Source organism: Patiria miniata, unplaced genomic scaffold (genome assembly GCF_015706575.1).
Source record: "Patiria miniata isolate m_02_andy unplaced genomic scaffold, ASM1570657v1 HiC_scaffold_7, whole genome shotgun sequence".
NCBI lineage: Eukaryota > Metazoa > Echinodermata > Asteroidea > Valvatida > Asterinidae > Patiria > Patiria miniata.
In genome coordinates, this window is record NW_024037074.1 from 12,933,323 (window position 1) to 12,961,003 (window position 27,681).

Below are 27,681 nucleotides of genomic sequence, written 5' to 3' on the forward strand. Positions count from 1 at the left end.
ACTTAGCACCGCCCACCCAATGATGTTTTGACCAATCACAGCTTTAAACTAGTGTCCGACATGCATGCACCAAAGTCCGACATGCGTACACACATGCACGGCTAGAACTTGCAGTGTAGCATCGGAGAGGTGAATAACGTCATCTCGTTTGCCTAATCTCACGTCCAACAGGTGCGCATGCACATCAAGTCCACCACCGACTTTGAATGGCTGAAGCAGTCTCGGTTCTACTTCAACGAAGACACGGACCAGTGCCTGATCTCCATCACCGACGTGGACTTCATCTACCAGATGGAACCCGTGGGCTGCACGGAGAGACTGGTCATCACTCCACTCACTGACAGGTGGGTATTGGCACGGCTGAGCAGCAGATATCCTAAGCATAGATAGTCTTGCTAAGCACAGAATGTTTTTTTCTTAGCAAAAATAGCTTACCAGCAAAAACATATTTATGTAGTTTGTGACGGGTAATACAACATGCTAACCAGTTTATTTGTGCTTAGCATTTTTGGTCACACTGAAAGGTGTAATTGATATTCTGGGGACAATTTCACGGATCTGCTAAGCAATTTGCTTACCACCGAAAGTATTTTGCTTAGCAAAAACATGGCACCAGCCAAAATTGTACGTGGTTTATTTTGTTGGTAATATTTAAATAATATTAACATTTAAATTACAATTACACTGACAAATACACTTCATCATTCAATAAACGTACTGCACTTGGATAAAACTGTTCAAAGTTCGATTTGAATCAGCTGTGATTGATCTGTACCTGCTTAATGTTCTCATCAATTCAAATAAATCGTTTGCAGGGTGGAATACATCTAAAATAATTGACCTAGATTTCTTTAGGACCAAGCTTCATAAAGATTATTCAATGTGTAATAAATGTTGGCGAAGGATGAATCTTCTTTTCTAAAAAAAATTTAGATCGCAAAACCTATAAAACAAGACAACTGTCTCAATTTTTTAGATTTTATTCTGCCTTTTTTTGTTTGGATAGATCTTTATTTTAAGAGTGTACTGTTTTTGTTGTTAAAGGGAAGAATGCCAAATTTGGTAACACAAGTTTGAACCCCAAGGTACCCCGTAAAACCTCATAAAACCTTGAGGTAATTCTCGAGTTACCCCCTGTTTAATTTAGCATTTTCCCTTAGAATGTTTCTATTACGCAAAGGTTTCAATTTTGTAACATTGTATTCCTCCATCAGATGTTACATCACCCTAGCCCAGGCTCTTGGGATGAGCATGGGAGGTGCCCCGGCCGGCCCAGCAGGTACAGGCAAGACTGAAACCACCAAGGACATGGGCAAAGCTCTGGGCAAGTATGTAGTGGTCTTCAATTGCTCGGATCAGATGGACTTCAGGGGACTGGGACGTATTTACAAAGGTCAGTGATTTGTAATGAATTACTAAAATGTTCATTCTGGAATGTGAAAATTATCATTAAATAAGTGATAAAGATGGCATTTGGGAGGAGTGGCCTATGATATCCAAACTAGCCGAAGAGACTGCACTCTCATCTAAGGAAAATATACATGACCCTGAACATCTGTGAAACAATTTAACCACTTAGTCCCTGAACTGCCCCAAACAACCCTGCCTCTTAATCCCTGTACTGTCCCTATCCTCCCCAGCTCTGTATGGTTTATGGACTCATCAGGGAATAAGTACAATGTAATACAATGTACATATGGGTAGAAAAATGTGAATGTGTTATAAAGAATCTCAAAATGTACTTGTTCTCAATTTATTTGTAAATTATCTGTAGTCACTTCCTAGAAATTAATTAGAAAAGCAGAGTCTGGGATGAGAAAAAGACGATGAGTGTCACAGTGAAAAAAATGTGGATTGTCTTGAAATTTACTTTGCATTTTCATTAACACAGCTTTTGTCCCTTAATTTTTTTAAATATTATCCTGCAACCACCATCATGACCATTTCTGTCACCACTGTCACATCACACGTTCACCACCATTAACACCATCACCATTTTCACCTTCAACACTCCAGGTCTGGCCCAGTCCGGTAGCTGGGGCTGCTTTGATGAGTTCAATCGTATCGAGCTGCCCGTCCTGTCGGTAGCCGCCCAGCAGATTGCTATCGTCTTGACCTGCAAGAAGGAACGCAAACCCAACTTCATCTTCACCGATGGAGACAACGTCGACATGGATCCTGAATTTGGCATCTTCTTGACCATGGTGAGCTGAAATTGTGTCGCAGCATTGTGCAAATTTGTGTCACAAGTGCTGAACAAATTTTATTTGATGCATTTCTTTTTGGATAAGTCCTAGAATTGTTTTAGTATTGAATAGGCTTCAATTTGTTTTCTCGCAACAAAGACCAAAAAAAAAAAAAAAAAATTCAGAAAAATCAACTACCTCACAGGAAGCAGAGGCATGATTCTGCTGTTACAAATTTGTTGCTTATAGACCTTTATCATGCTGCCACCATTTCAGTCATGTTCCCTGTATCCAATAACAGTACTGAATGATGATTTTTTTGTGCAAAAAGGAGCCAGATTTTTTTTCCTTCCAGCCTCGCTTTGGTTACGTTGATTTGAATGGGAAAAAACAAGATGGCGGCAACATGATAATGGTCTATTCAACTCTATGAATGCCACAACCTAATCAACCCATGTTTTGCTCAATTTTCTTTGTCATTTATTAAAACTTAGTTATGTATTGGCAACTGTAAGTTCTCATGTAAACTGTAACCTTCCCAGCTAGATGTTATATGCTGCCATATAATTTCAACTTTTTAAAGTTTGCTAGACATTTTTTGTTGATTACACTAAATATTGGAGGGTATTGTATCGCTCTTGAAATGCCATTAGCAAATCCATGATCAAAATTTAAAAAAAATTCCTGTTTTTTTCAAATAGAACCCCGGCTACGCCGGTCGCCAGGAGCTCCCAGAAAACCTGAAGATTCAGTTCCGTACTGTGGCCATGATGGTCCCCGACAGACAGATCATCATCCGCGTCAAGCTCGCTAGCTGTGGTTTCCAGGGCAATGTGCTGCTGGCCCGTAAATTCTACACCTTGTACAAGCTGTGCGAGGAACAGCTGACCAAACAGGTATGGTACAAAGAGTTGGAATTCCTTATTGTACTTTTGCATTTTGCCCTTCAAAAACTTAATGCTTAAAGCACTGTATATTCAGTGCTGTCCCGGCTGGACTCGAACCCACAACCTTTGGAATTACCCGCAAACCACCGGTTCAATGCTCCAGACTACGAGGCCGTAGCACTCCAACGTAATTTTAAAAGCGCTGTATAACAGTGCTGTCCAAAAGTTTGACACTGAAAAAATTTGCTGCCTTGCATGGATGGGACTCGAACCCACGACCCACTGTTTAATAGTGTAAGTGTCTTAACCAATCGACCACCCAAATAGCTCAGGTGGACTATTAAATATTTTCTTTTTCTTCGTAGGTGCATTATGACTTTGGTCTGCGTAACATCCTGTCCGTGCTGCGTACTCTGGGAGCATTCAAGCGTCTCAACCCACAGGACAGTGAGTCCACAATCGTCATGAGAGTCCTGAGGGACATGAACCTCTCCAAACTGGTAAGACTGAATAAAAAAAACTTCACCGCAAACTCATCTCAACAAAATCCCATAAAATTCACTTTTTTTGTTATTTACTTTTTATTCTTCAATAATTCAGTAGCCAAAAAAATCTAAGACTGAGTTTCGTTTTCTAGTCTAGAGCCTTTTCCCCCAGGTTTTTGACGATTACAATTTACATGGCATATGCTGAAAATAGACGAAGCCATATCTCTGGACACCCACTTCGCACATGGCCAAATCTTCAGAAAGCAAAGATAATACAAGATTTTAAAGCTTCATAGTGTTTCTCTTCACCTGTAATTGTTTACTGTCGTTAATGCTCAAAATTTCAACTAATCTTTGGTTTGTTTTGTATTAGGTTGACGAGGACGAGCCTCTCTTCTTATCTCTGATTGACGACTTGTTCCCCGGTATGCAACTAGACAAGGCCGGCTACCCAGATATTGAGGCTGCCATCGAAAAACAGGTAAATCCAGGAGAAAATAGCTAAGCATAAGCAATAAGCAGAAGTTAAAGTAATAAGCAGATTGGCAATTAGGTGCTTTGCGGATTTTGGGCTTAATGAAAATCAGCCAGAAATACTTTCAAGTAATGTACGTCAAATGATACTTTGGTTATTGGTTTGCTTAGCAGATATTTTCTAAGCTTTGAAAATTTCCGTGCTTAGCAGGAAAAAAAAGTACTTGCAAGTACCGAATAGGTGACCAATTTGCGTGTGTGCTCAAAATAGAAGTAATAGTAGTAATGGTTGTGTACTGAGTTTTCCCGATACCATCTTTTCCCTACAGGTGACTGAAGCAGGCCTCGTAAACCACGCTCCATGGATCCTGAAGCTCATTCAACTGTATGAGACGCAGCGTGTGCGTCACGGAATGATGACACTAGGACCTAGCGGTGCTGGTGAGTTTGAAAAACAAAATATCAAACCTCTCGATTTTAATTAGGTAAAATTGTAAAACTGCCTGAAATATTTCCTCCTATGTTTCCTTTGCCTCAGAAAGACTTTTTGTACCAGAACCCTGTTATAATTTAGTTTGTTTGTAATGGGAACCAACAGTTCGTTAAAACTGAACATGCACTCTAACTTGCTAGCCTGAAAAAACACAACTATTAAAAGAGAAAATGATGAAGATATTTTCAGTTTTAAATCAGGGAGGAAACTCTAGTAGATTATGTGAGGGAAAACCCCATGAAATCAGACAGAATGAAAACTCAATCCATGTGGTGGCCTGGGCAGGATTCGAACCTGGGTCACAGCGTTGGAAGGCGAAGGATGTACCGCTGCACCATCCTGACTCCCTAAACTAACCTGAATTAATAATTTTTTTTGGCTGTCTGACCATTTTTGACAGGCAAGACCAAATGCATCCATTCATTGATGAAAGCCATGTCAGATTGTGGCGCCCCCCATCGCGAGCTGCGTATGAACCCCAAGGCCATCACGGCCCCTCAGATGTTTGGCCGGCTGGACGTCGCCACCAATGACTGGACGGATGGTATCTTCTCCACACTGTGGAGGAAAACACTCAAGGGCAAAAAGGTACTAAAAAAATCAGTCAGAAAATGCTTAAATCATTCACAGATTCATTCATTCAAATCATATCTTGCATGTGTTGTTGCTTTATACCATTGCTGACTTTATTATGACAATATCCATGTGCTTAGCAGCAGAGACATCATTATTACACACAAATATGTTTCAAACGCATACAACTCTAGTCTTGGAGTGTCCTACAATTTATCCAAATCCAGTTGTGATTTTTCCCTTGGAAACTACAAAAGCAATTCAAATGTAATTTCTTGAAAGTCTGTCCCCAATTTTCATGCGTGATATTTCAGCAAAGGATAAACGCTTACCACCAGTTTACTTTTGTTTAAACTTAAATGGTAGTCTTTCACTTCCAGTGCTCATTACATAAATACTGCGAATTAAAGTTCAGTGCCGTTACATTATCAACTTTAATACTGACTTTTACAATGTGGATAATGTCATTTCATTCTACGTATATATTAAAATTTCCCCCACTCAAGGGAGAGCACATCTGGATAGTACTGGACGGCCCCGTAGACGCCATCTGGATTGAGAACCTCAACTCTGTCTTAGACGATAACAAGACCCTGACCCTAGCCAACGGGGATCGCATCCCCATGGCCCCTACCTGCAAGATCATCTTCGAGCCCCACAACATTGACAACGCTTCCCCGGCCACCGTGTCTCGCAACGGTATGGTCTACATGAGCTCCTCTATCATGGACTGGGAACCCATCCTCAAGGTGAGTAAAAAATCTGCCAATTGGTTCTAGAATTTTTTTCCATCGAGTTTGCCTGTATGGGCTCCGTGCGTCAACAAAAGAGGGTGCGTTTTTACCTCTTTTGAGAGCTCGTTGGACGGGGCACACAGAGTGCACTGTACTGGTTAGCGCGCGAAGTACGCACGACTTCCTGAATGTATAAAAGCTATAGCCACTGCGTCTTTGCGTAAGCGTCAGGCGTCATTGGCGCGTGAATACGTTCAAATTTAACTTGCGATGGTCTGCATAAACTTTGGATACATTCGAGATATACAGTGGATGGTTCAGGAACCAGTCTAGGTCACCCCCAACTCTCCTTTTCTGGCTGTTGATGGGGCACTTGTGCACGGAGCCCATATTGCTAACATCCATCTTTGCTATTGACATATTTACCATGTCAAGACGGGTTCATTGCGCAAATGCATACCTGGCATCAATTTTTTTGCACTGTGATGTCTTGCCAACAGGAAATCCACGGCCAAAACAAACAGCTTAACATATTCTTCATGTTATTTTGCTCACATTGAACAGTGAATGTCAACTCTATAATTCCCCCCATGTTTCAAGAGATATGCATGCAGTGCAGAAAACATCAGGTGCTAAAAGTCGTCATCACATGACCACAGCATCCACTCTTAATAACAAGTGTAACATGGTCTATACAGGTGTATATAGTCTGAATTTAAGATGAAATTTCACTTCCCTTTACATTATAATTTTTTTTTCAAAGAGGAACTTGCAATACTTAAGATATTTAAATGAAATGTGTTTTTAGTAATACAAGTAGCCAAAAGCCAGCAATCGTCTTCGTCCGAGTGCCTAAAGTGCAGAACACTCCAAAAGAAGTGATTATAGTTGTAGATTATCACTATCGCGCTGTGGTGTAATCGAATGTGACGTCCCTCTTGTTGAAGGGTCTGCTGGTGCCTTCAGCTTGACCTACTAAGTACTCAGAAATGATTAGATCATTCCAATTTCCCCATCTGTGGAGTGCCAGAGTCAATACAATCAGTCTCAAATTCCCCCGTTGGCCAGAACACCTACGTGCATACATCACTTATGTGTGCATATCAAATTGTTTTAAAATCATTGAAATGGAATAACTGGATTTGAAGAGTTTATTTCCAAAACGCGATATTTCCATTCGGAAAAGAAAGTTTAAAATGTCCTCGATTGTGCAACCTTAAAGAACATAAACAGTACATAAACAACAGCTGTTTCTAACTTTCATTTTTCACTTTACTGTATTCTTAAATTGTGTTTTTAAGCCTGTCGAAATTGTCTTCGGACAACCGACAGACGGTGGGATTCCAAACGGTAGCAAAATGGCATGTTTATCACGTTGTAGAATTAAACTCTTCGTGTAAACCAATGCGTGTAAAAGTTGTTCATATTATTTTAAGTAAATTGAGTACTTTGATTCTTTGGTTGTGATCTGTTAAAGGGAAAATACAACATTTGCAAACATCAAAAAATAAAACTACCAAATCATTTTGAAATACCTTGCTGGACTGTTAGTGAATGACAGTGTGAAGCATCCTGTAAAATCATGGCACCTGGTATACTGTCATTTTCAAGAAAAGTGGTATTTTTGTATCAATTTCCAACGCTGATCGGCCGATCAGCGTTGGAAAAAACTGGCTTTTTTTCAAATACTGGCCCCAGTTAACCATCGCACTTGTTTGCAATCGATTACACACCTATGAACGGGTACAAGCCAGCTAGACTGGTTCCCTGACCTTACAATTCCCCAATGTATGTAAACTGCTCTGTTTCTTCTTACATGGAGTCAGGGAACCAGACTACAGGAAAATGATTGCTTTTCTTGGTTTTTATAGCATTTTTGAACCCAAAACCTCAAACAAGTCAGTGTAACTATATTTGCTATATATTTCCAACCCCCCAATTCCATCCATTTCTGAAAATTACAGCAAAAGCAAATGATGTATATTCCCTTTAAATAATAAAATGCAAAAACGTTAGGTGCCGAGTCCTTTACACAAGATGCAATTATTAATCAGTTATTTCTTGCACAATATTTAATTTTACATCTAACAGTAGTTTAAGAAATTGGCTTTCCAGTCATTATTATATTTGGTGCTGCATATTTTTTTAAATGTAAAATATATTTTTGGAGGGTTTGGGTTCTGCTTTTTTGACTAGCGCTGTATTTAAAAAATGCTGTTTAGCAATAATGTTTATTCTTAAAGTTTTTGTCATAAACACTTAAACTTGTGATGTGATGCCTCAGTACATTGTTTCTAAATTTGAAAAAGTTTTTTTTTTTTACCTAAGTACGCTCTTTTTTCAAATTGATATTTTTGATATATTAAAGACGTCGTGCTTGGACCTTGCTTCCTAAAATGAAGATAAGTGAGATTCTTACAAGATTCTTAACAAGATTACTGGAATCGCCGGCGAAAGCACATGGCTGCCAACTCATGCAATGCTTGCCGAAGCTCCCTGTTCCTCAGGTAGTAAATGACGACATTCAGCCAACTATTGGTGAAGAAAACCAAGTTGGCCATCAAGATCAAAATGACAGGTTCCTCTTTGCTGTTTGGGATGATTACAAAGAGGCTGATGGTCGGGGTCCAGCATAGAAAGACCGTCATGGTTATGATGAACACCGTAGTAGCCGACTTTGTGCTGACTCTCTGCGGAGCGTTCTGATCACGCTGGGCAACGCTGATCTGATTCTGAGCAGAGATGCGACGTGCCTGTTGACGGGCGACGTTCAGAATGTAGATGTAGAGGAAAGTGATTGTCCCAAGAGAAAGTGCCATCACAAACACCGACTGGTACAGACAAAAGTCACAAATGGCGTAAGCGCAAGTGTTAGGGGTTCCTGTGGATATGGTGTTCGGTGCATAAATGCCAAATAGAATGATGTAAAATGCCAAAGTCAGGGCCCACGTGATAGCGACGATGGTTTTTGCCATCTTCAAAGTCATCAATGTTGGATAGCGCAGCGAGTAGACGATGGCAACGAAGCGATCCATTGTCAGGAGAACGAGTGACAAGATCGTCAGTGTAAAAAACGACGCTGACGAAACGCCCCAGGCAGTGCACAGAAATGCACCGAAAACCCACTCCCCGGCTATTTGTGCCGTCAGCTCCGGGAGCACCCAGAACAGCCCGATGCAGATGTCGGACACAGTTAGCGAAGCCATGAACACCTTTGTCGTTCCTTGGATGCTGGTAACGCGATGGAGCACCACAAGGCATATTGGGTTGAGAATCAGAATCAAAAGGACAGTCGGTGCCGTCAACATGTAGATGAAAAAATGCAGCGCATCCATTTGACCGGACATTTCAGTGGCTGATTCAGTTGCATCAACCCCTGTTGCATTCATGTTGACTGATCATGTCGTACAACTAACAACAAAATTTTCTTCAAGTTTCCAGCGATTCCCACTGTGTCAATGCTGTCAGTTTAACCCACCGCATAGGTCTACTGGCCGACAGATTGCTCAACGTGCTTGTCACTGCAAATATTTTTTGCACCGGCCCCAGGTTATTATCTCTTATTTACACTTCGGTTGTCCACCACTTGCCAGCGCAATCCATCATCCTCACTGGCTTCACGGCGTAAAGTAATTGGTCATCCCACATCACCATCATGTTTCTTTTTCACTCCCTCTTCATCCACTGGATGGCCTTTTCTTTTCTGTTGCCATCACAACCATGTTTTCCTCCAGGGTATTCTCTTGGGTATTCAGTCTTCCACTCTATATCGTAATCACAGTCTTTTGCTCTTCGTGTCTACAATTTGGTTGCCCCAATATAATTCTCGAAACAGACATTGTATCAACATCTCACAGGGTGTTGATTTCCCCCGTGCACATGTGCCGTCCGGAGTGAACTTCAGACTCATCTGTTTGCAACCACATGATCACAAATCAAACACTGGACGGTCTTTGGTAAACCTATGTAAACATGCTAGAAAGTATATTCTTAAAGTTTTTTCGTCAACACGTGAACTTGTGATGTGAAGGGGTGCCTAAGTACTTTGGTTTTAAATGTGTGAGAAACTTTTTTTTCACATTATTACGCTTTGTTCAGATTAATATGTTTTATGGTTTGAAGATGCCGTGTTGGACCGTGCTTCATGAAGTGAAGTAGAGCAAGATTTTTACAAGACTTTCCACTAGAATTGCCGGCGAAAGCACATGGCTGCCAACTGATGCAGGGCTTGCCGAAGCTCCCTGTTCCTCAGGTAGTAAATGACGACATTCAGCCAACTATTGGTGAAGAAAACCAAGTTGGCCATCAAGATCAAAATGACAGGTTCCTCTTTGCTGTTTGGGATGATTACAAAGAGGCTGATGGTCGGGGTCCAGCATAGAAAGACCGTCATGGTTATGATGAACACCGTAGTAGCCGACTTTGTGCTGACTCTCTGCGGAGCGTTCTGATCACGCTGGGCAATGCTGATCTGATTCTGAGCGGCGATGCGACGTGCCTGTTGACGGGCGACGTTCAGAATGTAGATGTAGAGGAAAGTGATCGTCCCGAGAGAAATTGCCATCACAAACACCGATTGGTACAGACAAAAGTCACAAATGGCGTAAGCGCAAGTGTAAGGGGTTCCTGTGGATAGGGCATTCGGTGCATAAATGCCAAATAGAATGATGTAAACTGCCAAAGTCAGGGCCCACGTGATAGCGACGATGGTTTTTGCCATCTTCAAAGTCATCAATGTTGGATAGCGCAGGGAGTAGACGATGGCAATAAAGCGATCCATTGTCAGGAGAACGAGTGACAAGATCGTCAGTGTGAAAAACGACCCTGACGAAACGCCCCAGGCAGTGCACAGAAATGCACCCAGCACCCACTCCCCGGCTAATTGTGCCGTCAGCTCTGGGAGCACCCAGAACAGCCCGATGCAGATGTCGGACACGGTGAGCGAAGCCATGAACACCTTGGTCGTTTCTTGGATACCGCTGGCGCGACGGAGCACCACAAGGCATATCGGGTTGAGAATCAGGATCAGAATGACCGTCAGAGCCGTCAACATGTAGATGAACAAATGCACCGGGTCCGCTTGATAGGACATTTCAGTGGCTGATTCAGTTGCATCAACCCCTGTTGCATTCATATTGGATGATTTGGTTGTACAAGTAACCAAAGTTGCCAGAGATTCCCACTGTTTTAGTGCTGTCGCTGTGTACATTGACTGGCTTTTATAAGGTTGTGCAACGTGCTGGTCACTGCACATCATTTTCAAGTTGGAATCTCATGTTTTCACTTCCGTGGTCCGTCACTTGCCATCGCCAATCAGCATCATCGCTGGCTTCACGGCGTAAAGTGGTTGGTCATATTAATCAACGTCACCACTGATTTTTTTCTTCTTCAGTTTGATGCTTGGCTGGCTTTTGCTTTCTGTCGCCGTCACAACTATGTTTTCCTCTTGCGTGTTCAATCTTCCATTCCATATCGCAATCACAATCTTTCGCCCTACGTGTCTCTAATTTGGTTTCGTCCGACAGTCTTTGATATAAAGGAGATTGCATCCGCATCTCCAAATTTGGTGATTTGTCCTTGGACTTTCTTCCAGTCCAGTGCAATACGTCAGAGTCCAAAACATTGACAAATACACTGTTTCCATGGCAACTTGGCTTCCCAAGTTTGCATGTTTTCATTTGCTCGCTGTTATTCAATGCCCTGTATGCATTATTCTCTGGAGATCGATATGCCCATTTCTCACCGATTGAACCGCCGTTGTTGTTAGAGCGGTTATTTAATTTCGCTCCTCCTGCCCAGATCCAATCTCCGTTCCATCATTCGATCAACTGTGAAATTGAGACTTGATTTCCAGCAACCTTTTGTACCGCCCACTCAAATTTGTCTTGAAGGCCACAACTCGGGAGGAGTTAATAAAATTTAAACAAATTTGCAAAAATCTAACATAATCAATCATGATACTGATGTCCGCCGATTATTACGTTTCGGTTGAGTTGCTTGCCCGCGTGGCATTCTCACAGATACTTGACATTTCAGAGTTCTCAGCCAACCTAGACAAATATTAACCGTCCTTTTTTTTTTCTTTCATAGAAGCATCAGGAGAGTTCAAAGTCATAAAATTGCATTATATGAAATCATTTGTACACTTGGGACCATTTTAATAAACAGCACCAGGGAAACTCCCAAGTCCCAAGGACAAAGTAGATTGATGGAGCACTTGATGAATTCGTTCAGTATATATAAACTGACCACTGCCCTATCGTGTGCAGTCTGACGTAAATGCTGCTGTCGTTAACAGTGTACTGTTATTATGCTGTCTAATTGAGCTTCATGGCGGTAGCAATGTTTGGATAGCACTGATGCATGTAATTAGTTCATCTGCTCACTGACTGTGGTATGCATTTGGAGTTTGGGCATTTAATATCCAAACCTCCCTTGGTTTATTCCTGTTAAAATATTTTCTCATTTTAACAGAGTAAGGAATAAAATAATGAAATGAAAAAAAAAAAGGAAATAAATAATATTTTAAATCCAATATGTCACAATTGACCGCAAAATTAAGCAGATTGTTGGCCAAATGTACAGTATACATTAAATTTACTAAAAAAATATTTCGTTTTCTATAAGGTCATGATTTTTTGAAGGGGCTGAAAAAATTGAACAGTTTTATTTTCTGCTGGAAAAACAATATACGCTGGTTTTTGTGCATCTTTCAGTTTTCTGCCGATACTGGAAGTAAGAAGTTCTAATCTCATATTTTGCCATTAGTAAGAAGAAGTAAGAGGATCGATTATCTGACATGGTAGACGTTATTCTCTAATTCCGTTGGTCTTTCTTTGTTCCCAGGGCTGGCTGTTGACAAGACCCCAAGCCCAGCAGGATGTCTTGTACAACCTCTTTGCTGAGTACTTCAAGGAATGCTACACCAATTCCATGCAGAACCTCACCGCCAAAATGGATGTAAGTATCAAGGAGTTATCTCGTGTTAGGAGAGGCTTGTCGTTTCAGAGAGGCTTCAATGAACGAGGTTCATTCGTTTTATTCTATTTTAAAGGTTTACGGGGGTTGACTTCGATGATGAGGTTTTGGATGAGTAGGGATTGAGATTTGAGTGGTATTTTCCATGCAGATCCGTTGCCGAGATTGGTGTAAAAAAGAGGTTTACTTTTTGTATGACTTTTTGTATGACTTTGTATGAGGACGTCATACCTTTTTTGAGGTTTCATGAGGTTTTACATAATGCTTAAGGTTTAACTGTGGGGTTTCTGTGGCACATTCTCTGTAGCAATTGATGTAAGTAGCTTTTAGTGTTATTTTTCATGCAGATTCATTACCAAGATTGGTGTAAGAACAGAGGGTGACACTTTGTGTGTGAGGACACTTTGAGGTTTAATTAGGTTTTACATGACAATATGTGAGGTTTAAATGTGAGGTTTAAATGTGAGTTTTTATGCAGATTCTCCTCAGCGATTGATATAAGTACAAACAGTTTTCCTTGCGTGAAAGATCAAGTCATACCTTGGTGAGGCACAGAAAAAGGCCTCAGTAAGATACATAAATCATTTTGAGGATTGAGGTTTGCACCAAATATTAAAACCTCGCCTCTCCTATCTACTAGATCCTAGAGTGCATGTACATCCGTCAGGCCGTCGACCTTCTGACTGGCCTCATCCCCAGCGAGGACACCACCCCGTCTCGGGAACATCTCGAGAGGCTCTTTGTCTTCTGCTTGATGTGGTCCATCGGCGCTCTCCTGGAGCTCGACGACCGGAAATTGGTGAGATGTTGTCGTCAATCATCCAACTAAAAAAGTCCTCGACCTTTGCTTTTTAACAAGTCACTATCCATCTCATGTGAGAGGTTTTGGTTATTGTCAGTTGCCAACCACTTATAAGTGACAGACTCACTCACTTAATTGTCACAGCTTGGATTTCAGGAACACGTTTGCCAGACTATTAGAGCTTGCAACGGCAAAATCTATTCAACCTGAAAGATATGTCAATAGATACAGATAAAACAGAAAAAAATGGCATTGCAAAAAGGGAAGTACTTTCAATGGGCCGCATCTTGCTGTTTGTATTATTGAACAAAGTATTACTAATAGTAATTTATATTAAATTACAGTATGCTAATAAGAAATTTGCAAATATCAAACTTTGTATTGAATACTTAGTTGTGCTTTTCGAGTAAGATATGCACATAACATGCATATGAATATTCAATAGTATTTATTGATATTGTAATTATTTTTTGTTAAGATGGAGAATTGGATGAAGGAGAAAGGAGGACTCAACCTGCCCAAGATAGACCCCAGCAGTCAGGATACCATCTTTGAGTATGTGGTGAACGACGCCGGCAACTGGGAACACTGGAGTGACAGGGTAAAGTCTAATGGCTATTGTTCATAAATATTCATGAATATCATGAATATTTATGGTTGCTTGTAATTATTCATGATGTTGCCAAATATCGCTTTTGGTCAAAGTGTCACGCTCACGCGCATGCTGCACGTGTTCCTAAAGACACGGCACTCTTATTGGTCGAAGGAACCCAAAGCGCGTGCGCTCTACCTAGGCATGACTCATGCAAGCCTTGCACCAACCTAGAAAAAGGCTGCCGTCGGATTATTCTATATAAGTAGCAAATTATAAACTCTTTTAAGTATAATGACTTCGTGAAGATCTGAAAATTGCTTTTGAATATTGAATAAGAATTTGGTTGTTTTCCGCAATATCTGACCTTGAACTATTTACTGGAATCTTTGTACATCTAACTTCCTCTTTCTGAACAAATTTGGAAATTAGACCAAAAAAAACGTGATTTGTAACCATTTAGTGTATGTTTGGTTTGTTCCGGTATAATATAAAGCGTCATTTTATATTGTGTTTTATCATTTTGTATTTATATTTTTTTACCAGTTTTCGTTATCTTTCTATTTTTTGTATTTACTTTAGGTTCCAGAGTATGTCTACCCTACCGACAGTACCCCAGACTACGCCTCGATCCTGGTTCCCAACACCGACAACGTCCGCACAGACTTCCTGATTCACACTATCGCCAAGCAGGACAAGGCCGTCTTGCTTATTGGTAAATGAAAACAATGCTTCAGCTTGTAATTATCATCAAGATTGCCGAGCAAAATTACACAGCTAGCAAAAACTAGTTGTACACACAGTAAGCAAAAATTAGTAAGAAATATACCAAACAGGACCTGCTTACATTCTTAGCAGAACAAATGTTGTTGGTCAGATTTCAACTTAAGCAAATTCCAACCACGGGTTCATAAACATGAAATGTTCGCCCATTTACATGAAGTAGATTTTTTTTTAAATATTACTTTGAAATGTGTTCTGAAGTGTTAACGTACACGTTGATTTGTTTACAACTGCTGGCTGCTTCACTAGCTCTTCATCATGTCAAAATACTTCATATCATCAACTTGCTGCCAGCAAGGCAGTTAGACCCTGCCGCACTCAAACACTCAAACACAGTGGTCATCTCAACACTTCATTGAATCACGGAAGTAAGATTGTGTAAAACTTGACAGCCTCGAGTGTCTGATTATTAACCCGCAGGTGAGCAGGGCACGGCCAAGACCGTCGTGATCAAAGGCTACTGTGCTAAGTATGACCCTGAACGACAACTGTTCAAGAGCCTCAACTTCTCCTCTGCCACCACACCCAACATGTACCAGGTAAGGAGTTTTGTTTACACCATCAATTCCAAGGCATATAGGATCATTTGCTTGTCATGCATGTTGTTCTTTTCCAATAATAACACCACTCAGAATCCAAAGAAGAATGTTCAAAACCTAACCTGTTGAAGTTTCAGCTCAGTGGATATTACACTTTTTGGGGAAACAGTGAGAAATCATGCACAACCTTTTGATCAAGAGATGCGATTTTGTTTATAGCAGTCTAAACGTCAGTCAGTTGAGTGATCGTTGGAAATCACCTACATTTCTTGATTTCTTTCTGAATGACAGCAAGCCAGACAGAATAATGTCACTGGATTTTTAGTACCAAAACGATCTTTAATCCTAGTAAGCTTTTTGAAAATAATTTGGTAGGTACTTTTGGGGAAATGCAAATGATTCTATGTGCCTTTTAAGGTAGCAAAACCAAAATAAAAATGAAAGATTATGTTAGAAGACTTAGTGTGACAATATGAGTTCAACGTTTGATTGTTTTTTTTGAAATTCCAGCGTACTGTTGAAAGTTACGTGGACAAGCGCGTTGGTACAACCTACGGCCCTCCAGCAGGGAAGAAGATGACGATCTTTGTTGATGACATCAACATGCCAGTCATCAATGAATGGGGTGATCAGGTATGAACTTTGTATTTAATTTATGTAACATCTTTTGCATAAGGCCAAAAAAAACAATAGTTTGGCTTCCGGTTTCCCTACCTACCCTATTCTGACAGCCTATACCCTAATTCTTTTATGGGAAAAATGAGAAAACAACACCCAAAACCATCAATTACTACCTTTTACCCTTGGAACATGCAGACGCCTCCATATGATCATACATTGCCCCCCAAAAATTGCCCACCTACTCACCCTATTTTTGAATGCCATGTAATCGGAAGCAGAACTTTTTTTTTGTGGCCTAAGTTGGGCTCAATTTTTGTCTAAGGCATAAGGAGTGCTGAAACTTTGGACCCAGGTATGAACCAGCTGAATTAGCTGAGAATTCAGTTGTATTTCTGCACATCCCTGTTTGTGTTCAGTAGATTGAAAACGTAAGGTGGATACCTTAGTTGGTAGAGCACTGGTGCAGCTTTCCAGTAGTTCGAGGTTCCAATCAAACTTAAGTCATTTGTTTGGGTTGAAGTACCAATGCTATCATGTGCCAGAAATCCAAAGGTTGCAGGTTCGAATCCAACTGAAGGAAATTCCCTTTTTTTCAGTTAAAAATATAAGCAATGAGATTGCTCACTTGGTGTCCAGAGTTTGCAGTTCGAACCCACCAAAGTCAATTTATTTTTCATATAAAAAGATACGCAGTGAGATTATGTGCTAGCAGTCCAGAGGTTGCTGGTTAGAATCCAACTGAAGTCAATTATTTTTAATAAAAAGATGATATTATGCATCAGCTGTCCACAGGTTGCAGAGGTCCTGTTCCAGCTTCTCAGAGGTTGTAGGTTCAAATCCAACTGAAGTCTTTTTTTGTTTAAATCCAAAGATAACCAACGAGATCGTACGCCAGCTGATGGAGACCCGAGGCTTCTACAACCTGGACAAGCCCGGCGACTTCACCAACATCGTGGACATCCAGTTCATGGCGGCCATGATCCAGCCCGGCGGCGGCCGCAACGACATCCCCCAGCGTCTCAAGAGACAGTTCAACATCTTCAACTGCACGCTGCCTTCCAATAACTCCATCGATAAGATCTTCAGGACCGTTGGATGCGGCCATTACTGCAAGGTGGGCAGAAACAAATTATTCATGCTGTGATTCCTCTTTTAACAGAAAACCTGACCAGTCTGTTTATATTCGGGCTTTAATCAAGACTGAACCAGGGTTTGGAATCTCTCGTCACTGTCTACCCATTTCGCAATATCTGATTGAGATCATCTCTTTGTCTTGCTAGGAGCGCGGTTTCACTGAGGAAATCTGTGAGTTGGCCAGTTCCTTAGTCTCCTCCACCCGCAAGCTCTGGCAGCGGGTCAAGGTCAAGATGTTGCCCACTCCGGCCAAGTTCCACTACATCTTCAACCTGCGTGATCTCAGTAGAATCTGGCAGGTAAATTAGAAGGAGCAATAATCACAGCTGGTGCAATGGACCATTGCGGATTTGGTCATAAGCCCCACCCACTTTTGGCCATAAGCCCCACCCACTTTTAGTCATAAGCCCCACCCACTTTTGGTCATAAGTCCCACCCACTTTTGGCCATAAGCCCCACCCACTTTTAGTCATAAGCCCCACCCACTTTTAGTCATAAGCCCCACCCACTTTTAGTCATGAGCCCCACCCACTTTTGGTTTGTGAACATTTCTCACAGTGCTTGCGACCCAGCTTGACCGAGTTTTCATGGTCACCTGACCAACAGTTGTGATCTGATTGGTCAATGTGTTTGATTGACAGACAGGAAGGATCCATTATCCGGGTGCAGACATCACAAACTGCTAAAAAAATTAAAAAGAAATCCGTAATTCAGTTTTATAGCACCACATCTCGTGTATGTTTCTTCAGACTAGTTCCCAGACTTCATGTTTTGCTTGGCAATGTCTTTTGCCAAGTGGCTCCATGTGATTGGACTCCCAGAAGTCGGCTAAATTTATTGTCTTTGTCATTGAATGGATTATGCGTTTTTTAGCGGATATTTTTACTTTGTTTTCTCAATTTCGTAGGGTATGCTGAATACCGTCTCAGACGTGGTAAACTCCACCTCGGTCCTCCTTGATCTCTGGAAGCACGAGTGCACCCGTGTCATCGCTGATCGCTTCACCAACAACGAAGACAAGGATTGGTTTGAGAAGGCTCTCACTAAGGTAATTACAAGGTCGTTGTCCTCACGATTTTTCTTATAAATCAAAAATCATTTCAAAACAGATTCTTGTGAGACACAGTGCTAAAGAGGTTTCTGAGAAATCCTCTGGTTTAATTGATATTGCTTTCAAAACAAGCCATTGTGGCAACTCGCATAAGTTCCAAAAACAGTATCTCTGTGGTCAAGCTTGCAAGATACATTGCAAGTATTTTTAAAAGCACTTGGTTTCATTATTGAAAAATGAAGCAGTACTGACAAGAAACAGCAAAGAAACTAACATCTGGCTGGATACCACCATCGGTAGAGCAATGGTATTGTATTCAGGAAGAGTCAAGTTTTCGTTACTCAGTCTGTAAATCAATAGTAATGATGATGCTTTGTTCCCACAGCTGATGGAGGAAGATCTGGGCACGGCCCTGGCCGAGCAAGTGGCCAAGGAACCCTACTTTGTGGACTTCCTGAGAGATGCACCCGAAGTCACAGGTATGGACATAATTGCACGGAATCATCACAAGTCAATCCCCGGTCCCAAGCCCACTCGCAAAGTTCTGGGCTCTGTGTGCCAACAAAGAGGGCGCGTTTTTACCACTTTTGAGAGCTCCGTTAACGGGACACACAGTGTGTTGTGTACTGTACTCTTCTGGTTCAAGTGCGAAGTACGCACGACTTCCTGAATGTGTCAATGCTAGCATTAGCCACAGCGTCAAATCTGATGTCAAATCTGGCATATAAGTTTATTGTGGGAAAATGACTGTGCATATCCTCTGTAGAAATGGTACCATCATCAAGACAACTTCACTATCACCTCCTCTCTTCCTCTCACTATCACGTCTTCTTTCTTACCCCAAAGTTGACAGCTTTGCTTGTTTTTGTTTTTCTCTTCGTAGGTGAAGAGCCTGATGATGCCGACCTGGACGCACCCAAGATCTACGAACCTATCGAGAGCTATGAGCAGCTTAGCACCAGACTCAACATGTTCATGGCCATATATAACGAGGGGATCAGGGGTGCCAAGATGGATCTTGTCTTCTTCAAGGTAGGCCTCATGAACTCGAACCCCAGACCACTAGACTATAATTCCAGTGCTCCGCTATAAGATTGATTTTGTTTTCTTCAAGGTTGACTTCTTTAAAATTTTAAAACTTTTTGGACTTGGACTCTAGACTGCTGGACTACAATTCAAGTGCTCTACCATGAGATAGCTCTTGCCTTCTTCAAGATTAGCTTCTTTTCACACTGGAAATTTGTTAGACTCGAACCACGGACCAGTAGACTGTAATATCAGTGCTGTATAATATGATACTATTTTCTTGAAGGTTTGCCTCTTTGTACTGTTTGAAATTGTTTGGACTCAAACCCTAGATTATTAGGAAAAGTGCCGGAAACTGCTGTGGAAAATTAACCATTTTAATAATGATAAAGCCCAAACAAAAATTCCATTCGGTTTATGTGAAATATATAATCAGTTGTGACAAACTGATTGTCAATTAATTTTTTTAAATGACAATGAAGCAATTGGCTTAAGTTTTTAAATGTATATTTTCCACTCAGGATGCCATGGTCCATCTGGTCAAGATCTCCCGTATCATCCGCACTCCTCAAGGCAACGCCCTCCTGGTGGGTGTGGGTGGGTCAGGCAAACAGAGCCTGACCCGTCTGGCATCCTACATCGCTGGGTACAAGATCTTCCAGATTACGCTGTCCAAGTAAGTGACTCGTTAAGAAACAGGAAGGAAGTCCATCACAAAGTCATCACAAGTAAATCACAAGTCCATCGCAATTCAATCACAATTCAATCACAAGTCCATCACAAGTCCGTCACAAGTCCATCACAAGTCCATCACATGTCTGTCACAAGTCCGTCACAAGCCCATCGCAAGTCCATCGCAAGTCCGTCACAAGTCCATCACAAAGTCATCACAAGTAAATCACAAGTCCATCACAAGTCCATCACAAGTCCATCACAAGTCCATCACAAGTCCATTGCAAGTCCATCACAAGTCCATCACAAGTCCACCACAAGTCCATCACAAGTCCATTGCAAGTCCATCACAAGTCCATCACAAGTCCACCACAAGTCCATCACAATTGACTGTTGATTTACTTGTGCCCAGACTTGTGATGGTTCCAACTACACCACTTGCATTTTGTTTTATTATGAACGCTTGTATTTACTTCATTTTGATAGTTAGAAGACACTAACCTCGGCCTTTGATTAATTCTCTCCTACTTGCTTTATAATCTTGCAGGTCTTACAGCGTAGGCAACCTGATGGACGATCTCAAGTACCTGTACCGCACGGCCGGCCAGCAGGGACAAGGGATCACGTTCATCTTCACTGACAACGAGATCAAAGACGAGGCCTTCCTGGAGTACATGAACAATGTGATCGCCTCCGGAGAGGTAGGCTACTTCAGGGGCGGATCAGTAGTTGTAGAAAGGGGCAGGTGTTGTGTTTTTATCATGCGTCTGCTCCTAGAGAGTAAATTAGTTTTAAGATTGATAGAATGGGTCTTATTTTGAACGTGTGAAGTTGCTGTGTCTAGACTACTCAAAATTTATGAGATGTCTGTCCCCCCACGATGTCCAAGAATTGCCCTGTATGTTAGAAACTTCGTTTTTAACTTTTCTATTCAGCAACATCAATCATTCTTCTTAAATATCAATCAATTTTTGTTCTGCCTGTCATCAATCAAGTTTACTTTTCCGTCATCCATCAGGTGTCCAACTTGTTCCAGCGTGACGAGATCGACGAGATCACGGGGGAACTGATCGCCGTCATGAAGAAGGAGTACCCACGCCGCCCACCAACCAACGAGAATCTCTACGAGTACTTCCTGACACGCGTCCGCCACAACCTGCACGTGGTGCTCTGCTTCTCGCCTGTAAGCATTTTTCTTACTTCCTTCCAAGAAAATATCGCTAAGCAGATTTCGGTGCTGAGCAAAAATCAGCTGGGGACCAGTCAAAAGCAATACACATGGAACTGTGTTTTGGCTGGTAATCTTTTTTTGCTAATCAAATATTTTCTGTGCTTAGCAGATTTCCGTGCTTGGCAGCTCAATGAATTATAACAAATTTTGGAAAATGAAATAAATGAAATTAGCAAAAAAAACCCAGGATACCTGTCAATTTTTTTGTATGATTAATATTGCTTGTCAGTGGTTCTCAGTGTATTTTTGCTAAGTCACATCTGGTAAGGATTAGTTTCTGCGTAGTTGCTCATTGCTGTTTGCAGCAAGAATGTAGTTGAGTCCCTGCAATTCTATGCAAGTCTATCACAAGTCCATCACAAGTCCTCCAGTCCCAATTCAACTCACAAGCTATTCAAATGAGCTTTGACAAAGGCATGCCTTTGTTATCGTTCATCCACTGTTTCTTGTGACTGGACTTGTGATGGACTTGACTACATCCCTGGTTTGTAGTTTGAAGTTTGGTGGTCAACTCCTACTATCTGTGCCAATTTTTTTCTCAAATATCTTAAAAGAGAGACCATTCTTTCAAAAGCATTTTTTGGGGTAAAATTACAGATTTTCTTTTTTTGGGGGGACAATCTGATTTAGGTTGGAGAGAAGTTCCGTAACCGGTCCCTCAAGTTCCCTGGCCTGTTCTCGGGCTGCACCATGGACTGGTTCAGCCGCTGGCCCAAGGACGCCCTGATTGCCGTCTCCCAACACTTCCTGTCCTCCTTCAAGATTGAGTGCACCGATCAGGTCAAGGCTAGCGTGGTCAACTCCATGGGAAGCTTCCAGGTACGGTAACGTCACAGCGGCTTGTGGCTAAAAATTTCATTTCAGTAGACTTAGTCGGCTCGGCGAACAAAATTAGAGGCCAGTTTAGAGGTGGGAGCACGTTAGCGCACATGCCGCACGTGTTCTTAAAGACGAGACGCACGCGTATTTTTTGTTACTCCTATTGGTCTTAGGAGCCCGGAGTGCGTGCGTACTACCTGAGTGTGAGCCTGGTTCCCCCTCAAAAAGGCTTCTAATTGAGGTTGCCGATTTAGTCTATAGACATGCTTCAAGACACTGTTTCATAGAGTTTGCCCATGTGGCAAATTAGGGCTTAGGCCAAATCAAGTTTGATATGAACCCACACGAATCAAGAAATTCTATTTGTAATGCGGCTATGAATGCGGCTGTTGACGTGGCTATGGATTATTAAAGCTTTGGAGTATGGGAATGTGGAGACTCATAGCAAGATGTATTTAAATTTGAATGGACATGAGTCAAGAATTTTTGTTTTATTAACAAATTTTGTTTACAATTTGGTTTTAAATACTCAAGTTAAGTATTTTTATAAAACAAACCTTGCAAAACTTGGAATGTTCGTAAAATGACTGAAGTGCATGAAATACCTCCCCCAATCTTCGTGTAAAAAAAACAATTAAGAAGAATTTTGTTTCAACCCCAGGATTTGGTAGCTGAGACCTGCGTGGAATACTTCCAGCGTTACCGTCGCCAGACCCACGTGACTCCCAAGTCCTATCTGTCCTTCATTGATGGCTACAAGTCTATCTACAATGAGAAACTGGACGCCATCGGGGTCCTGGCTCAGAGAATGAAGACAGGTGATTTAAATTTTATCTGGTCTTTTGAATCCCGTTGTGTGATGTTTAGGTATACAAAACCCTGTTTAGAATAAAAAGTGCTTAGATACGGATGGCTTGATTGTAAAACGTCGGCAGGTATTCCATCCTTGTTCAAAATGGAGTGAATGTAAGATTACTTTGAAGCTCAAGAATACTGCATCGACTGCATACTTTATTGCCCCTTTTGAAGATGACGTTGATAACCATGAACATGTTCAGTAACCAAAATATCATTCTCTTCAGGTCTGGCCAAGCTGGTCGAGGCCACCCACTCGGTCAACGAGCTGAGCAAGGAACTGGTGGTCAAGGAGAAGGAATTGGCCGTAGCGTCCAAGAAAGCTGACCAGGTGCTGGCCGAGGTGACGGTCAGCGCTTCGGCCGCAGAGAAGGTCAAAGCCCAGGTCCAGAAGGTCAAGGATAAAGCCCAGGCCATTGTGGACGACATCAATGTGAGCTGAATCTTTTCCCCTCCAAACCTCATTTTATTTTTGTGTAACAGTAGAACACAGCTGCAATATGCACAGAGAATGTCAACATCAGAAACTGCAGGACACTTGTGTTGGATAAGTTGGTAACGGTACCGGAGCAGTAGTTCTGAGGTCTCAGGTCCAATTTCAGTTTCAGTCAGTTTTCTTTTTGTTCAAATGGTAATTGTGTGGTCTCCCAAAGAGCTCAGTGGGTAGAGCGCCTGGAGCAGTTTCTGGAGGCCTCTGGTTGAATTCCAACTTCTTTCAGGTTATTTGTTCAAACGATTGCTGTGCGTTCTCAATGAGCTCAGTGGGTACGACACCTGCAGCAGTAGTCCGGTGGACACTGGTTCGACTCCTGCTGGAGTCATTTTTTTGTTCAAGTGGAAATTACGAATAAAATGCCAAATTTAATTGAGGTACTTCAGATCTGACTCTCTACTCTCACAAATAGCTTGGTTGGTAAAAAAAACTTTGAGTAGCATTCTTTAGGTTGCAGGTTCGACTCCCTCCATATTCAGTTTTGAAAATATTGAGACTAAAATCTAACATAAGATTAAGGGAATTGACTTCTTTATCTGTAACATTCCCCCAACAGGTTGACAAGGCCCAGGCCATGGAGAAACTAGAAGCAGCCAAGCCGGCCCTAGAGGAAGCCGAGGCGGCCCTGAACACCATCAAACCGGCCCACATCTCCACCGTCCGTAAGCTGGCCAAGCCCCCACACCTCATCATGCGTATCATGGACTGCGTGCTGCTTCTGTTCCAGCGTCGGTTGGAACCAACCATCATGGATCCTGAGAAGCCAAGCCCTAAGCCTGCCTGGGGCGATGCCCTCAAGCTCATGGGTGGTAGCACCTTCCTGAAGGACTTGCTGAGTTTCTCCAAGGTGAGTGGATTTTGATGTTTACAGCCCGGCTTACTCTAAGACAAATACATTTTCCTTGCTGTAGCACACAATTTTACGCTGATTCTTCAAATGAAAGTTACCAATACAAGGCTTGTTTAGATGACAACCAGAGGCAAGTCCAGGCAATCTTGATGTCTTAACCCGTCAGCCGTGCCTGTGTATAAAAATAGCCAGCGCTTGTAATCATGTCCTCTGATGCGAACTGTTCAACTCTTGAGAGCGAAAATAATCGCTTGATGAGATTGAATTCAAGTAATACGCTATGACGTACACAAGGATTAAAGTAATAATTTGAAAAACTTTCACGCTCTTTTAAATGTGGTAGGACTCCATTAACGGGGAGACAGTGGAGTTACTTCAGCCCTACCTGACCATGGACGACTACAACTTGGAGTCGGCCAAGAAGTCCTGTGGTGACGTCGCTGGTCTCTGCTCCTGGACCGTAGCCATGGCCTTCTTCTTTGGAATCAACAAGGAAGTCCTGCCTCTGAAGGTGAGAGGGACTAAGTCAAGCCTAGTCTTAAAGATCTAAGTGTTAAAAAAAACTGCTTAGCAAACTTTTGTGATTAGGAAAAAACCAACAGAGAACGTTTTGTGAACTTTTGCTGTTAAAAACGCTTAGTACCTTTTTGAAGTCATGCCCCCTGTCCCGTTACTAAAATGTGTTTGCAAAGCAGACAAGATTAAGCTCGGCCAAAAAAAATACAACTCAAGGCTCAGTCATTAGAACACCAGTGCAGCATCCCGGAGGTCACAGGTTTGCATCCCGCTGCTGACAACTGTCTTATTCGGCCAAAATTGCAATATATTTTCATCAACACAGGGTGTGAAAAGCTCTGTTGATTGAGCATTGGTGCAGCATCGTAGAGGTCACTGGTTCGAATCCTACCATCAATTTTTTTTCCCCATTTGTGTTTGTTTTCCCCAATACACAGGCTAACAAAGGGCTTGATAGCTCAGTCGGTAGAGCACCGGTAAAGCATCCTGAAGGTTGCAGGTTCAAATCCCAATCTCACTGACTCCCATATTGCTGTTATATTTCCCCAATGCATTGACTAACAGGGCTGAATGGTGCTGTTAGTAGACCACTGCAGCAGCATCCAGAAGGTCATCGGTTCGAATCCCACTTTTTGTTAACTTTCATATCATTGTAAATATTCCCGTCTCCACAGGCCAACTTGACCATCCAAGAGGCGCGTCTCAACAAGGCCATGTTCTCCCTCAAGGAAGCCCAAGACCAGCTCGATGAGAAGCAGAAGGAGCTCGACGTGGTGCAGGCCATGTACGACGCGGCCATCTCAGAGAAACAAACCCTGCTAGACGATGCCGACAGCTGCCGGAGGAAGATGACCAACGCCACGGCGCTGATTGAAGGACTGGGTGGGGAGAAGGTGCGATGGACGGAGGCTAGTAAGCGCTTCCAAGACCAGATCAACAGGTAGGTTGGAGGAGGGAGGTCCCAAGAAATGAGTATCGCAGAGAGTGGTTGACTGAGAAGGTGTGTAAACTTCTCCATATGAATTTGTAGTTCCAGGGTTCGGTTTGAGGGAAAGCTAGGGATGAATGGTAATGTGAATGCTCCCAAATTTAATGGGGTTAGGTCATACAATCACGTTTTTGAGATTTTAACCCCATTTTTTCAAGCAAAGAAAGAGCTTTCCTAAAGTATACAATACCTCTGGTTTCAAGTCTTCAAAAATGATCAAAGGCCTTTTTTACAGTTCAGAGAGTTATTCTTTCAAAAGGTAGAAAATTATCACATTGTCCAAGGTCAAATTATGATGATCATGCGTCAAAAAAAATTAATATGGATCATCCAAAAATTACTTGGAATAGGTTTCGCAGCTTAATTAATTTTGAGGACAAGACAAAGATCTAAGTGTAAGGAGGATCGCTCAGGAAGTGTTTATGATCTGTGCCTAGGTTGGTGGGTGATGTTCTCCTGGCTACTGGTTTCCTGTCCTACTCTGGACCCTTCAACCAGGAATTCCGTAACCTCCTGCTCAAGAGCTGGAAGAAAGAGATGATGATCAATAAGATCCCGTACAGTGATGTGAGTATGCTATGCCTCTCATTAAATACTGTTCAAGTCAGAAAACAGTAAGAAGAAGTACGAATTATTGAAAATAATTAGCTCTGTAAGCTAAGTATCTACAAATGAACATGTACATATCATTAGATTTGAAAACTAAATATCTACAAATGAACATTTACATATCATTGGATTTAATTGTAGATTTATTCTGTACAGCATTGGCAATAAAAATCTAAAAATCATACCAAATCTTGGTTGTCTTCTGTTTACTGGGACCCATGGGAGATCAGTGGATTCCACTGAATGGGCTACCCAGTTAAAATAAGAAATAAAATAAAATAAAATAAAAAATTTTATCATCAAATCTTTGAATGAACCGAACTCAGCGTGTGTCATAATGAGACTTGAATGAGAAGTATGCACTGACCCCCAAACGAAATGTTTCCTTTATCACAGGAACTCAACATCACTGGCATGCTGGTGGACAACACCACCGTTGGAGAATGGAACCTGCAGGGTCTACCCAACGATGAACTCTCCACCCAGAATGGTATCATCGTGACCAAAGCCACCCGGTACCCACTCTTGATTGATCCCCAGGGCCAAGGCAAGGTCTGGATCAAGAACAAGGAAGCTGCCAACGAGCTACAGGTAACCATTTTTTTTTTTTTTTACTTTGGCGAATATATGACAAATGAGGTCACATGATTGTGGTCAGATGACCAATCACATCACATGACTGATCTGGTTAAATGCCCAATTGGGTCACATGACCAGTTTGGGTGGCATCTACAGTTGGGTTACCTGACTGATTGGGTGACATCTTTAATTGGGTTGCATGACCAGTTAGGTCGCCTTTTTTAATTGGGCCGCTTGACCAGTTGGATCAGTTGACTGATTTAATCAGTCGACGTTGTCACAAACTATTGGGTCACATTTTTTGTATGTTGCATTGAAAAATGGGAGTTTTATACAGATGAGTCACATTCAGGTGGCAAGCAAAAGTGGAAAGTGCCCTTGATGTAAGGAGATTGTAGGACAGATGATACACTGAATCTTTTTGTCTGTCTTGTGCCAGGTGACTTCCTTGAACCACAAGTACTTCCGAACCCATCTTGAGGACAGTCTGTCCCTAGGGCGCCCTCTATTGATTGAGGATATCGGTGAGGAGCTGGATCCTGCACTGGACAACGTTCTGGAGAAGAACTTCATCAAGTCTGGATCAACTTTCAAGGTCAGAAAGTAGATGCATCTTAGAAATAAGAGTCAATTAACATCTCAGGCCACAAAAGAAAAAGGCATTCCTTATCAAAGTTGATTAGAGTAGCATGTTACTTGACTTGAGAC

General features: G+C 41.8%; 1 protein-coding gene across 2 annotated transcripts in view; it reads left to right on the forward strand.

Annotated features, from left to right (window-relative positions):
• LOC119745288 (dynein heavy chain 5, axonemal-like) overlaps positions 1 to 27,681 on the forward strand; it is a 71,044-nt gene that overhangs the window by 31,575 nt on the left and 11,788 nt on the right. For both annotated transcript variants that reach the window (XM_038221536.1, XM_038221537.1), the window contains 32 exons: positions 172 to 344; positions 1,215 to 1,393; positions 2,017 to 2,204; positions 2,888 to 3,082; positions 3,439 to 3,573; positions 3,935 to 4,042; positions 4,365 to 4,476; positions 4,929 to 5,116; positions 5,608 to 5,850; positions 12,682 to 12,795; positions 13,454 to 13,612; positions 14,094 to 14,216; positions 14,790 to 14,922; positions 15,411 to 15,529; positions 16,040 to 16,162; positions 17,022 to 17,264; positions 17,431 to 17,583; positions 18,192 to 18,332; positions 18,721 to 18,814; positions 19,219 to 19,367; positions 19,883 to 20,037; positions 20,581 to 20,734; positions 21,052 to 21,216; positions 21,895 to 22,083; positions 22,745 to 22,901; positions 23,166 to 23,371; positions 23,988 to 24,278; positions 24,625 to 24,792; positions 25,472 to 25,737; positions 26,223 to 26,352; positions 26,791 to 26,985; positions 27,413 to 27,568. In XM_038221536.1, coding sequence (XP_038077464.1) covers positions 172 to 344; positions 1,215 to 1,393; positions 2,017 to 2,204; positions 2,888 to 3,082; positions 3,439 to 3,573; positions 3,935 to 4,042; positions 4,365 to 4,476; positions 4,929 to 5,116; positions 5,608 to 5,850; positions 12,682 to 12,795; positions 13,454 to 13,612; positions 14,094 to 14,216; positions 14,790 to 14,922; positions 15,411 to 15,529; positions 16,040 to 16,162; positions 17,022 to 17,264; positions 17,431 to 17,583; positions 18,192 to 18,332; positions 18,721 to 18,814; positions 19,219 to 19,367; positions 19,883 to 20,037; positions 20,581 to 20,734; positions 21,052 to 21,216; positions 21,895 to 22,083; positions 22,745 to 22,901; positions 23,166 to 23,371; positions 23,988 to 24,278; positions 24,625 to 24,792; positions 25,472 to 25,737; positions 26,223 to 26,352; positions 26,791 to 26,985; positions 27,413 to 27,568 — 5,304 coding nt within the window. The remainder of the gene's footprint in view (positions 1 to 171; positions 345 to 1,214; positions 1,394 to 2,016; positions 2,205 to 2,887; positions 3,083 to 3,438; positions 3,574 to 3,934; positions 4,043 to 4,364; positions 4,477 to 4,928; positions 5,117 to 5,607; positions 5,851 to 12,681; positions 12,796 to 13,453; positions 13,613 to 14,093; positions 14,217 to 14,789; positions 14,923 to 15,410; positions 15,530 to 16,039; positions 16,163 to 17,021; positions 17,265 to 17,430; positions 17,584 to 18,191; positions 18,333 to 18,720; positions 18,815 to 19,218; positions 19,368 to 19,882; positions 20,038 to 20,580; positions 20,735 to 21,051; positions 21,217 to 21,894; positions 22,084 to 22,744; positions 22,902 to 23,165; positions 23,372 to 23,987; positions 24,279 to 24,624; positions 24,793 to 25,471; positions 25,738 to 26,222; positions 26,353 to 26,790; positions 26,986 to 27,412; positions 27,569 to 27,681) is intronic.